Source organism: Zingiber officinale, unplaced genomic scaffold (genome assembly GCF_018446385.1).
Source record: "Zingiber officinale cultivar Zhangliang unplaced genomic scaffold, Zo_v1.1 ctg198, whole genome shotgun sequence".
Classification (NCBI taxonomy): domain Eukaryota; kingdom Viridiplantae; phylum Streptophyta; class Magnoliopsida; order Zingiberales; family Zingiberaceae; genus Zingiber; species Zingiber officinale.
In genome coordinates this window covers 123,938-137,753 of record NW_024589881.1, presented here as the reverse complement: position 1 = coordinate 137,753, position 13,816 = coordinate 123,938, and the positions used below count along the sequence as shown (strand labels likewise).

Sequence of the window (13,816 nt, the reverse complement as noted above, 5' to 3'; positions counted from 1 at the left end):
CCACACGTGAGACACATCATCTTTGCGATAACTTCATCGATGTTTACTAGTGAGGACTTGAAATTATTATTCTCCGTATCGACAATAATTCAAACATGTACTGATGTACATATGACAAACTAATGAGGTGGATCTCGCCCGGTATGATCCAATTATTGATTTACATGGGGCCCAATCAATTGCCACCTCAATCTCATCAATTTCATGTCTACAAAACAAAATAAATAAGAGAGTGTGACAATTTGCCAATCATTTCCATGTGATCTATTATTCATTCAATTTAATAATTGGATGATAAAATAATATAATTTTATTGGTCAAAATCAAAAGGGTCCTCTAAATTATGTAAATCATCAAAATAACACCTCTTTTTAAATAAAATAAAATAGAAAGATGTCTCGCCATATGTTTTATATAAAAAATACTCATTATTTCAATACTAATAACTGCTACAAATGTAATAGTAAAAAAAATAATTATTTTATTTTAATTAAAATTATTTTAGAGTATTATTATAGTAAAATATTTTTTAATCAAAATTGATTAAACTTTATTAAAATTATTTTAAAATAATTTTAGTAAATAGATGCTATAATTAACTATAACATTGTACTATAATGTTGTATTAATTTTATTGTGTTGGGTGAAGTTTTCGTAATTTATTTTCCTTCTAATATTTGTATTAACATATTTTAGCATAAGCCACGTAATTATTTCAATACTATTAGAATAAGAGTATTTCTAGGATAAATGATATAATAGGGTGTTATTTTATTTTATTTTTTAAAAAAGAGTGTCTTTTATGATTTACATAAGCTAGAGATTTTTTTTTTACTTTTTTCTAATTTTATTTAAAATATATTAATTAGTTTAATAAGTTAATAACTACGAAATATTTGGGGGAAAATAAAATTTTGTTTTATTTTTTAAAAAACAATTAGAAGAACATTCAAAATTGCCATTGGATTCCAACTCTTGGCTTTAGTAGGCACTAAATGGACGGCTGTGATGGAGTGATCATCCATCATCATCAACTTTATTTCATCTTCCTTCTGCTTCCCTCTCACTTCCTCCTCGTCCCCTTCTCTTCTCTCTCCAATGGCGGACGCCGCGGGCGCCTCGAAAGAGGAGCTGGCTCCTGCTTCCTCGTCGCCGGAGGAAGAGGTGGAGGAAGAGGAGCTGATAGGAACCCTAAAGGAGTCGCTTTTGGAGCATCTTTCGCTTAATCTCCGCCGCCACGCCCCCAACAACACCTCCCAAGTCGCCATCGTCGGCTCCAATCTCTGCCCCATAGAGAGCCTTGATTACGAGTGATGGTCAAATCCCTTTTTGGCTAATCTGATCTTCTAGCAGCTTTGCTATTTTGATTTTGGGGGCGTTTTAGGTTAGTCGAGAACGAGCTCTTCAACCAGGACTGGAGGAGCCGAGGCCGGTCGGCTATACTTCGGTACGTCTTCCTCAAGTGGACCTTCTGCCTCTTCATCGGCCTCGTCTCCGGCGCTATTGGCTTCTTCAACAACCTCTCCGTGGAGAACGTCGCCGGCCTCAAGTTCGCCACCGTCTCCGACTTGATGCTCGCCGATAAGTAAGCCACCACCGTCTTAGATCGTCCCTTTTCTTCAAGCTAATTTGCTGACGGTGGTTGTCTCAAGGTATTGGACTGCGTTTGGGGTTTTTGCCGGTTCCAATCTGGCCCTGTTGATCTTTGCTACGGCGATTACGGCGTTTGTTTCGACTGCCGCCGGCGGTTCAGGAATTCCAGAGGTGAAAGCTTACTTGAATGGCGTCGATGCTCCTGATATCTTCTCACTGCGCACCCTTGCAGTAAAGGTGAGATTTTGTTGAACATGCTGACAATCTTCTTGTGGGAGATTCGATTTCTCTTCTCTTTTTCTTTGAATTGAAACTGTTATCAGTGATTTCCTCAAATTAGAAGCTCATTCTCCTGAAAAGTTAGCTTCATCCATGATCTGTGTAGATCATGTTCATATTAAAGTTAGCTAGATTTGCACTTCAATGAATTGAATTTGCTTAAGATGGATCCTTTCATCTATTATCGATGACGATGGAAGAGAGATCAAAGTTAGAGGAAACGGCAAGATGTTTTGATGCTAAAACTAGTGCTGCCTGAAACTTGGCTAGTTTATCAATGTTTATATCTAACCTCTTCAACTTTTATTGACTTTTAGCTCACTTTATTGAACTTCCATGTTCTAACATTCGTATCTTTTAACTCAAGTAACTATGATTGTTTCTCATGAGTTGAATTGTAGATTGTAGGTTTGATAGCAGCTGTTTCATCCTCTCTCCATGTGGGCAAGGCAGGCCCAATGGTTCACATTGGTGCGTGCATTGGCGCAATAGTTGGACAGGGTGGGTCGCGGAAGTATGGCATGACGTGGAGATGGCTACGCTACTTCAAAAATGATAGAGATCGGCGTGACCTTGTCACCTGCGGTGCGGCTGCTGGCATTGCTGCTGCTTTTCGTGCTCCAGTTGGTGGAGTTCTTTTCGCACTCGAGTCATTGTCATCATGGTAGTGCCACATGCTATATTAAGAATCACTAGTTAAAGCTTTTGAATGTCGATCACGATTAGGCATTCTTATCCTTTTTGGCCAATCAACAAGGTTTCATTCTCAGCAATAATGGAAAATTTATCTTGTTTGATCAAAATACCTTTTTGCTTTCGGGTAACAAAAGGAGGCCATTTTGATTACTTGCTGAGATGCTAATTTCTTTCGTCTTAATGGATGATAGTTTTCCAAGTCTCCTAATTCAGATGTTCATTTCATGTCACAGGTGGAGAGGTGCCTTAATCTGGAGAGCTTTCTTCGCAACTGCTGTAGTTGCGGTCACACTCCGTGCTCTGATGGATGTTTGTGAAAGTGGAAGATGTGGTTTATTTGGGAAGGGCGGGCTCATAATGTACAATGTTACTGCCGATAACATTACCTATCATCTAGCTGACTTACCCCCAGTGATCCTCCTCGGAGTGATTGGGGGGATATTGGGAAGTCTATACAACTTTCTTATGCTGAAGGTCCTTCAAATATTCACCCTAATCAACCAGTACGCACTACTTTCTGGTTTCCTTTTTATTTTCAAATGTTTAGGATAACAATTTTGCATCAGTTATTTACTTGCTTATGTTCTTGAAATCTTTTGTTTTACCAGGAAAGGGCCAGCCTATAAATTGCTTCTTGCAGCTACCGTATCGATATTTACTTCATGTTGTCTGTTCGGATTACCATGGTTAGCACCTTGTAGGCCTTGTGAAAAGGATGACTGTCGTGTTATAGGTCACTCCGGCGGTTATAATAACTTCCAGTGCCCTCCGAATCAGTACAACGATCTAGCCATCTTGTTCTTCAACACCAACGATAATACGATCAGAAAACTTTTCAGCAGTGGCACGAATGATGTTTTCCATAAGTCATCCATCATGGTGTCCTTTGTAGCCTCATATGTTCTTGGCATCGTAAGTTACGGTGTAGCTGCACCTTTTGGTCTTTTTGTGCCTATTTTCTTGACCGGTGCTGCCTACGGGCGGGTCACGGGAATGCTAATGGGCACGAACACGACTCTAGATCATGGTCTCTTTGCGGTCCTTGGTGCTGCTTCTTTTCTCGGTGGAACAATGAGGATGACTGTGTCGGTGTGCGTCATCATACTCGAGCTAACCAACAATCTCTTGTTGCTTCCCCTGGTTATGTTGGTGCTCTTGATATCCAAAACGGTTGCTGACTCTTTCAATCCCAACATCTACCATCTGATTCTGAAATTGAAGTGCCTTCCTTATCTGGAAGACCATGTCGAACCGTACATGAGGCAGCTTACGGTAAGCGATGTCGTTACAGGTCCTCTACGAATTTTTAACGGTGTTGAAAAGGTAAGCTACATAGTTCATATATTGAAGACTACCGGCCATCATGCATTCCCTGTGATAGATGAACCACCATTTTCTTCTCCTCCTGTGTTGTTTGGTCTGATCCTCCGCGCGCATCTGCTAAGTTTGTTGAGGAAGAAGCATTTTCTGCCGACATGTTCACTTGCTGGCTCTGATGCTTCGAAGAAATTTGTGGCCGATGACTTTGCAAAGCGTGGATCAGGGAAACATGATCACATTGAGGATATAGAGCTCACTGCCGAAGAGATGGAGATGTTCATCGATTTGCATCCATTTACAAACACTTCGCCTTACACAGTCATTGAGACAATGTCACTCGCAAAGGCTCTCATCCTATTCCGGGAAATCGGCTTGAGGCATCTGTTGGTTGTTCCCAAGTCCTCCAATGTAAGAAACTCAACCTCAAGTTATTCTTCTATCTTTTCGATACCTTGCTATTAGTTCATGAAATAACTTGTGTAACTTTGAATGCAGAGGGCGCCGGTGGTCGGTATATTGACGAGGCATGACTTTATGCCGGAGCACATCTTGGGTCTGCATCCATACCTGTCGGAAAGCAGATGGAAGAGATTGCGGTTTCAGAAATCGACTTTTACTAGATTTTACAGGGCTTGTTTGATGTGGGCGTGCTCTTAGCTTCTAAGATTTATGGAGGAAGTATTATTATTATTTATTGTTGTTGTTATTATTATTATTATTATTATTTTCTTTGTAATATTGAGAAGTAAAAAATCTGTATTTTTTTTTTTCTATTTTTCTTTGTGCAGAAGCTTGTAAGATATGTATCAAGTTTACTTTTGTTATGAAATTTGATTTACAGAAGCCTCTTTTAGGGTTTATCAGCCATTCCAAAGACTTTAGGTCTGTTTGACCTGAAAAATCATTTTGTACAGAGTGAAATTTATCTTTTCGTCGACCCTTTATAATCGAGGCATTATCGTTGATTGCTGTTGTTGGAGCAATCAAAGCAGGGTATCAAATGAGAAACTATCAGACAAGCATCCACAATTGTCACTCTAGTGTCATTGCTCAGTGTAGATATGTTATATTACTGGCTCCTACTATCGATTCTACGGATATGGGGGAGATATATATAAGTACATAGGCGTCAGATGTATGATGAGATAAATAGATCGTTAGTTCCTGAGAATTGATCCTTGGCCATTATGCCAGAGATATCATGCGCTCATCATATGTGCTACGCCCTGGGAGCTCTAGTGGCATTGCTCAAGCTTCTATTCAACAAGCATCCACCAATCCCACCCGATTATAATGGCAAAAGGTGACTACGTTCGCCCCAGCATCCCCGTTAATCCGCTCTAGGGCTAATAAGGAGGAGGTAAATCGAGGGTGGATACTAGCTTTTGGAATAGTAATTGACGTACAAGGAAGATATTTATCTTGACTATGCCCAATCACTCCCATTATGATGTGATGGTAGGGTGCATATGTACTTTTTTTGAATATTATGGTTTGATTTCTAACTACAGTACATTGTAAGATATTTTCTTCTAATAAATTGAAAATTTTGAGATGTTTGACTGATGGACCGTCCATTCGCTCATTTTTAGGATTAATAACGACTGAAGGATCGAATGTGCTAGTTAAAAAAACAAACAAACAAACATCAACTAATCAATAAGATGATGATAATTTGTCATCTGTCAATTAATCATCTATTGAACTACTTATAATATTTTTATGATGAATTTAATTATTTTAAAATGATTTTAACTAACTTGATAAAAAAAATTATAAAAAGATGTACATATATAGTTTTTTAATAAATTGAATTAATTTATTTTTATATATTGAATATTTGTATTAGCTATTCCATAGTTATTATATATTATAGTAATTATTGTTAGGACCATACGAGCCAGAAGAGGGGTGGATAACTTTAATCATTTCGTTTTGATCTTGTGCTTGTCGTTTGAATGCGTAATGGAAACTTTGATTCAAAACCGACTACATATGCACAATACTTGGATTTTACTTGATATCCGTCTTTTTGAAATGATTAATCTAAAGGTTCACTCCTAGCTCTCTACTTCCACTAAGAACTTTCTCCTTATCAAAAACCTTCCGAGCATAGAGAAACCTCTTACAACAAATTCACGACAATATAACAACTAAAGCGAATACAACTTACAAATGAAAGCAAAACAACGTTACAAGATGAGAACTTCGTTTTGATCGTTATTGATAGCTCCAAGGGCGTAGCCAGTACTGGGCTGCACTGGGCTGAAGCCCAGTGCAGCCCAGCAATTTTTAACACCCTAACTTCCTAATTCCTAATTTTTTTTTCACCGCCCAGTGTAGTGAACATCGAGCCCAGTGGTAACCTAGCGATTTTTTCTCCGCCCTCCTCCTCTAGCACGCCATTGCACATCGAGGCAGTGATCGTCGCCACCTTCAGTCCTTCAATCTTCAGCAGTCAGCACATCATCTCCTTCTTCAACCGCCGGTTCTCCTCGCTCAACCTCTTACAAATCTTCAACCGCCGATTCTCCTCGCTCAGCCTCTTGCTCTTGCAATACCTTTTCAAGCACTGCTAAGTGGTAATCTACTAATCTCCATCTACATCTTCTTCGTCTTCTTCGTCCTTCGTCAAAGACTCAAAATCCAACCTCTCCAGATCTCCAATGCTCTCCTGTTATAGAACAGCAATTTCCACTTTTTTTTTTTTATGATTTGTGAATTCTTTGGTTCCTTCGTCTTCCTTGCTAGTTGCTTCACCCTTATGGGAATTCCATGGCTCTTAGAATGTTTTGTGTGAGTTTAGTCTTGACGATTTGGGGATCGCCGTGTATGATAGATTTACCAGAATAACAGTAAAAATTGTTCTTCATAGAATCATAGTCGCTTTAATTTGCCCTAATTTTTTTTAGGAAAATTTTTTCCAACCTAGGTTAAATTTCTGAAAAATTTAAACATTCTGTCAATCTAAATGTGATACTCATTATTATTTGTGATTGTTGTGGTTGAAAAAAAAAATGAAAGGTCCTAAGTTTACTTCTAAATTCTCACATTTATTCCCTTTTTAAGTCCTTTATTTTTATTTTTGATTTCAGACATTTCAAGTTTTAGCATAGCACTGGATTTTACGGGTAGGCAGTGGACTTCTCTTTATCTTAAAGTGGCAAATCACAGCCTCACAGGTAATTTTAGAATTGTAGTTGTGATTTTATTTGAAATTATTTAAAATTTTAAATTATCTGAAAAATTATGATTCTAATACTAGGGAATGTTGTGATATTATAAATTGATTTATTATTGTGTTTGAGTTTATCATAAAATGAAAAATATGATTGAGTTTGTTATAATTGATTGGTAGTTGTTTTTTGTTTTTAAGTTATAAATAATTAATTTGTAGTTATTTTTTTCCTTAGGTTATAAATGGAACACCAACAACCTTCAAATAAAAAGGCAAAAACATTACCGACATTTTTGGGGAAAAGAGATGATCAGTCTAAATCTGATAATCAATTGCAACGTGATATACCTCTTAGACCAACAGTTGGATCCTCTACTTCCGATTTACAACCTCACTTTGTATCTAGGCCAACAGAACAAAGAGAAGAAGAATTTGATATTTCTTCTATTGAACGAGATCCGGGATTACAAAAATTGATTTGTGAATACTCTGTTAATGAGCGGGATGAGATTAGAAGAGCATATATCAAAGCAGGTCCTTATCAACCCAAACTTATTGAGTATCCAAGAACAAAAATTGGAAAGCAAAACCGTTGATTTCAATATGTTTGGTTCAAACAATTTCCTTGGCTGGAATATTCACCTTCAAAGGACAAAGCATATTATTTTCCATGCTTTCTTTTTGAGAATACAAGTAATCCAATGGCTCGTTCTGCACTTGTTTCTGAAGGGGTTAACAGTTGGAAGAGAGTTAATGATGGAGAAAAATGTGCATTTCTTATTCATGTTGGTTCATTGTCTTCATCACATAATAGATGTGTGAAATGTGTTCAGGATTTGATGAAACCAAAGCAAAATATTGACAAAGTGTTGAATGCTCAATCTACGGAAGAAATTATAAAGAATAGGTTGCACCTAAAGGCAACAATTGAAGGTTTATTATGGCTTGCAACTCAAGGATGTTCTTTTAGAGGTCATGATGAATCAGAGAGTTCCTTAAATCGTGGAAATTTTATTGAATTGTTGAAATTTCAAGCACATTTAAATGATGAAATTGCAAAAGTTGTGTTACATAATGCCCCGCAAAATGCTAAATACACCTCTCCGCAAATTCAAAAGGAAATATTGCATATTCTTGCTAATAAAGTGAGAACAATGATTCGAGATGAATTGGGAGATGCCAAGTTTTGTATTCTTATTGATGAAGATCAAGATGAATCTAAAAAAGAGCAAATGTCCCTTATTTTCAGATTTGTTAATAATTATGGATTTTTGGTGGAACGCTTCTTTGAGATTTTGAGTGTTGAGGACACAACATCAACAAACCTTAAGAAATCAATTTCTGACATCTTTGTTCAACACAATATTCAAATCCACAACATGAGAGGACAAGGGTATGATGGTGCAAGTAATATGTGTGGTGAATGGAATGGGCTTCAAGCATTATTTCTTAGAGACTGTCCATATGCCTGTTATGTACATTGTTTTGCTCATCGTTTACAGTTAACATTGGTTGCAGCTGCTAAGGATGTGCCTTCTATTTGGTAATTCTTTTCTTATTTGACTTCCATTGTAAACTTCGTCACCTCGTCTCCTAAACGTCTTAGTGATTTATAATCTGCTCAACAAGAAGAGATTGCATATATGTTGGCTATTGGTGAGTGTGAATCTGGTACAGGAACTAATCAAATTGGTACATTGTATAGATCTGGTGCTACTCGTTGGAGCTCTCATTATGATTCTGTTAGGAACTTGATAGACATGTATGCAGCAACTTGTAAGATCCTTGGAAATGTTAGTGAAAATGGGCCAAATGGTACAATACATGGGGAAGCTTGTGGTTTATGCAACATGATTATGAGTTTTGAATTTTTATTTGTGTTGTTTTTGATGGAAAAGATCTTAGAAACCACTGACATATTTTGTCAAGCTCTACAAAATAAATCACAAGACATTGTGAATGCTTTAAAATTTATCTCAACCACAAAAGTCATCCTTCTAAAATTTAGAGAAGATGGTTGGGATGATTTTTTTGTGAAAGTAAAGGTTTTTTGTGAAAGACATAATATTGAGATGTCTGGTATGAGCTGTGGTTATAAAGTTAATCGTTATTGTTAACAACGGGATCATGTTACAGTTGAGCATCATTATCACTATGATATTTTTAATGCTGCAATAGATTTTCAAGTGATGGAACTAAATTGTAGATTCAGTGAGGCAACAATGGAACTTCTTGCTCTTTGTTCAGCTTTGGATCCTACTGATTCATTTAAAAAATTTAATATGGGCGATATTTGCAAGCTTGCATTAAAATTTTATCCGGCTGATTTTACTCAACAAGAAATTCATGCTTTGAGAGTTGAATTGGAACACTATCAACTTGACATAGTTTGTGATCATGAGTTTCAACAATTTCTACTCTTTCTGCATTATATAGAGAAATGATTGTGACTAAAAAGGCTGAGAGTTATGTTATGATTCAGAGATTGATTCGACTTGTCTTGACTCTTCCTGTATCAACTGCAACTGCAGAGAGAGCCTTTTCATCCATGAAATTTCTCAAAACGGCACGTCGCAACAAGATGGATGATGATTTACTTTCTGATTGCATGATTCTCTACATAGAACGACAATTGTCTGAGAAAATAGACTTGGAATCAGTAATAGATGAGTTTTATACTCTAAAATCTCGTCGAGCACAGCTTAAGTAGATGAAGTATTTTGTATGAAATTTGAACTATGTAAAAGGATATTGGGATATAAATGTTATATGTTTGTTAAATATTTTTTATACATGTATGTTTTATTATGGTCGTAATTTAGCCCAGGACATTTGTGTTAGAGTGTATACTGAAAGCCTAAGCTTTTGTAAACATTTATTTTGAATAAAGAATCACATTTGGTCAAATTATCTACATTTGATTGTAGTTGTTCAATTAATTTATATTGTAGATAACATAGTATGTGGTGTCACATACAGAAGATGATGTTATCAGTACCTTATAAATTATAAACAGTAGCTCACAACCGAAATGGAAAGGAACAAATCATTGGAAGGTCGTAGTGTAATTAGGAATTAGTTTATCTTAACTATATAATTACACTAGTACACTTAGAGTGTATTGAGTAGGACCATTTGAGGTCGTTTCTTTTATACTGACTTTATAAAGAAACAAAGACCTCAGTTATTATGGAAGTGTGTGCTCTTAATCCTAATATAATAACAAGCACATATATTTGATATTTATTTATTTAATTTATCAATGGGTGAGATTTAGTTCGATAAATCAATAAGCCCGATAAGTTAGGAAATGATATCACTTATAGTGTGTGTTGTTGATTATAGAAGGAAACTGTGTCCTAGCAATCTAGGTTGATAATGTCCCCAAGATGAGCTCATAAGGATTGTCATGTTAAACCCTGCAGGTGGACTTAGTCCGACATGACGATAAGGTTGAATGGTACTATTCTTGGATTAAGATATTAATTAAATGAGTTGTCAGTAACTCACTTAATTAGTGGACATTCGACATCTTAAACACAGGGAGACTAACACACTCATAATAAGAAGGAGCCCAAAAATGTAATTTGGGATTGGTGCGGTAGTTCAATAATAGTTCTCTAGTGGAATGAATTATTATTGATAAAATTAAGTTGTGTGTTCGGGGCGAACACGGGATGCTTAATTTTATCGGGAGACCAAAACCAATTCCTCCTCTCGGTCCCTATCGTAGCCTCTTATTTATAGAGTACTATACCCACCTATACCCACCTTCATACCCATGATAAAGGGGTCGGCCAAGCTAGCTTGTGGTTCAAGCTAGGGCCGGCCAAGCCTTAATTCATGGGTGGCCGGCCCTAGCTTGAACCCAAGCTTAGGTGGCCGGCCCCCATTAAATTAAAAAGAATTTTAATTTTTAATTTTTATTATGTGGACAATATAATTTATTAAAGAGAATTAAAATTAAAATATCTCTCTTAAAAGGATCTACAAAAGATTAAAGAAAGAGATTAGATCTCTTTCCTTATTTGTAGATTGGAAAGATATTTTATTTTTTCTCTTTGAAAATTATTTACATGTTGAAAAATTAAAATTATAGAAATTTCTTTTTATCAACCATGAAGGGATTTTAAAGGGAAATTTTATTTTTTAAATTTCCAAAGACAAATAAGGAAGTTTTAATTGTTGATTTAAATTTATCTTATTTGCTCTACATGAGGTGGCCGGCCACATACAATTAATTAGGAAATTTTATTTAATTTTTCTTAATTAATTATTGTCAAGGAAAGTTAAGGAAATTTTATTATAAATAAATTTCCTTATTTGCCAAAGCCAAGGAATATAAAAGAAGGGGTTGGGGTGCCTTCATGGGTTACAACTTCTATTGTTTTCTCCCTCTTTTCCTTGGTGTTATGGCCCGCCATCCTCCCTCCCTCTCTTCCTCTTTGTGGTGGCCGAAATCTATCTCTTGCTTGGAGCTCTTGTCGTGGCCGGATACTACTTGGAGAAGAAGAAGAAGGAGGAGAGAAAGTTTGCATCCCTTGGAGCTTGGTTGGTGTTATTCTTCATCCTTGGTGAAGCTTTTGTTTTGGCCGAACCTAGCAAGGAGGAGAAGAAGGTGTGTTGGTGATTTCTCATCTCGGAAGATCGTTGCCCACACAACGTCCGAGGTTAGAAGAGGAATACGGTAGAAGATCAAGAGGTCTTTCTAAAAGGTATAACTAGTAATTTTTCCTTTCCGCATCATACTAGTTATTTTTGGAAATAAATACCAAATACAAGAGGCTTACGATTCTAGTATTTCGAATATGTTTGTCGATGTTGTGCTCTTTTGTTTTTTCTTTTCCTTGTGATTTGATTGTTCTTTTCGGTTAACCTAAAGTTATTTTAGGAAATTAAATATTAGCTTTCCTTAAAAGGTTTTGTCTAGTCGGTGGTGGTTGCTCCCATATCCAAGAAGGTCATGTGCCTCGCCACGTCAGTACCGGGAACCAATTTTGGAAATTAATATTTAATGGAATTAATAACTTAGGTGATTTGGATCAAACGTGTAAAGTTCCGCAGGAGATCCAAGTCAAAACCTAAAAGAATAAATAGATTAAGTTTTGGATCGAACGTGTTAAGTTCCGCAGGCGATCCAAAATTTAATTTAAAAGAACACATGGTAGCTAGGAAAAGGTTCAGACCGTTGTACAAAATTTTTGTACAATGGAACCTCTAGGTTTTCCGAGTAGCAACCAACAATTTGAAGACTCTGGCTACGCCATTGGATAGCTCTAGAATGTCTCTTGTTGGTTTGGAAATGTAATAGCACTTCTCCCTCAAACCTCCAAGAACTAGCACCTTCAAACTTCTTTGAAACTACTTTTTTAAAGGATACTGCTCGGGCTGATTTCTGTCTATTAGTCGACTGAAGTTGATTGATTTTACCAATCACTCGACTAATCTGATGAATCCAATCATTGAAATTTACAAAATGTCTCTTTTTTGATATATTTGACCATATCAATCGACTGATTTTCCAAACTAGTCAAGTTGATTTGCTTTTGAAATAAATCAATTCGTCTGATTTTCCTAATCAGATGGATCGATTTGCTTTTACTTGTTTTTAGAACAAATCGATTTGACTGATTTCTGAATCAATCGACTAAACTGCTTCTGGATTGAATCAATTTAACTGACTTTCCCAATCAATTGAATTGATTTGCTTCTAAATCAAATCAATTCAACTAATTTTTCCAACCAGTTGGATTGATTTATTTCTGGATTATTACCACCCTTTATCCGATCCAACAATCAATTCGGGCTTCTATCTCTTACCAAGAATCTAGTCATTGATCTTTTTGGACTTTTCTTATCTTATATCCAACCTTACGATCTTCGAGGACTTTCTCTTGCTAGTATCCAGTTGACTTTAACTACCAAGACTTCCTTTACTCAACATCCAGTCCATTATGATCTATCGAGACTTCTGTCATCATCAAGTGTTTGGTCTTCTATGACCCATTTAGACTTTCTATCTCATGTCAAATATCCGATTAATAAGGCTTCTCACTTTTTTTCGCTTTTTCAAAACTCGAGAGATAATACAGTAGAAAAGAAAACTCAAAAAGAAATACAGTTTACTTTCTTAGCTACAACATTTGCATTCTTCATTTCATGATTAACAATCTCATCAAGTACGAGTTCTTTAGGATGCTCTAAGACAGATTAATTCTACAAAGATTCAAGAAATTCTGCACATCGATATCATATCCACATTAGCATCATTTAATCTTCCTCCAATAATCATTCTATCTAAAAATAAATTCCCATGAAACTTCATGAAAAACAAGACTTCTGAGAATTAATAGGAATGGACAAGAAAATTAATGAAAAATCAAAATACTGAAAAGCACCAGATTACATACAAAGGGTGCTTGGTTGGATGACATGAAAGTTGGAAATAGAAAAGGAATAGAAAATTAGTTCTTGGTTTGGAGAATTGACGGTGGATCATATTGTTGAATAAGTGAATGGAGGAGAAATAAAATAGTAAAGAGATTTTATTGTGAATGAGACTTTAGTTTTACATTGAAAGTTTCAAGATAATTTTGTTGGTTTATATTAATTCATATATATTGAGGTTGTGAACAAATATATGGGGAGAGACTCTCTCTCACGCGTGGGTGCGTAAGTCTGGGGGGGGCTGGATTTGCACTAAACCAAGTTGACTTGTCTGCGAACACGACCTGCGCATACGAATACCGG

At 36.2% G+C, this 13,816-nt stretch overlaps 2 protein-coding genes across 3 annotated transcripts; both read left to right on the top strand.

The window, feature by feature from the left end:
• Positions 1–1,053: 1,053 nt before the first annotated feature.
• On the top strand, positions 1,054–4,734 carry LOC122036699 (putative chloride channel-like protein CLC-g). 2 transcript variants are annotated; one of them, XM_042596101.1, is made up of 7 exons: positions 1,054–1,310; positions 1,385–1,585; positions 1,653–1,830; positions 2,274–2,536; positions 2,802–3,071; positions 3,177–4,296; positions 4,384–4,734. In XM_042596101.1, exons 1-7 carry the CDS (start codon positions 1,099–1,101, stop codon positions 4,543–4,545), a joined length of 2,406 nt encoding a protein of 801 aa, XP_042452035.1. In that variant the 5' UTR covers positions 1,054–1,098; the 3' UTR covers positions 4,546–4,734. The 2 variants fall into 2 exon arrangements, with proteins under 2 accessions (XP_042452035.1, XP_042452036.1); XM_042596102.1 differs by having other exon boundaries at positions 1,180–1,316.
• Positions 4,735–7,767: 3,033 nt separating this feature from the next.
• On the top strand, positions 7,768–8,613 carry LOC122036703 (zinc finger MYM-type protein 1-like). The gene has a single exon (XM_042596106.1). It carries the CDS (start codon positions 7,768–7,770, stop codon positions 8,611–8,613), a length of 846 nt encoding a protein of 281 aa, XP_042452040.1.
• Positions 8,614–13,816: the final 5,203 nt, after the last annotated feature.

What these genes read in the sequence shown, in the direction of transcription:
- LOC122036699 (XM_042596101.1), top strand. Translation starts at nt 1,099, where the DNA reads ATGGCGGACGCCGCGGGCGCCTCGAAAGAGGAGCTGGCTCCTGCTTCC. An exon ending in ATAGAGAGCCTTGATTACGA is followed by an intron (nt 1,311 to 1,384) that starts GTGATGGTCAAA and finishes GGGGCGTTTTAG; the next exon opens with GTTAGTCGAGAACGAGCTCT. An exon ending in TGCGCACCCTTGCAGTAAAG is followed by an intron (nt 1,831 to 2,273) that starts GTGAGATTTTGT and finishes GTTGAATTGTAG; the next exon opens with ATTGTAGGTTTGATAGCAGC.
- LOC122036703 (XM_042596106.1), top strand. Translation starts at nt 7,768, where the DNA reads ATGGCTCGTTCTGCACTTGTTTCTGAAGGGGTTAACAGTTGGAAGAGA.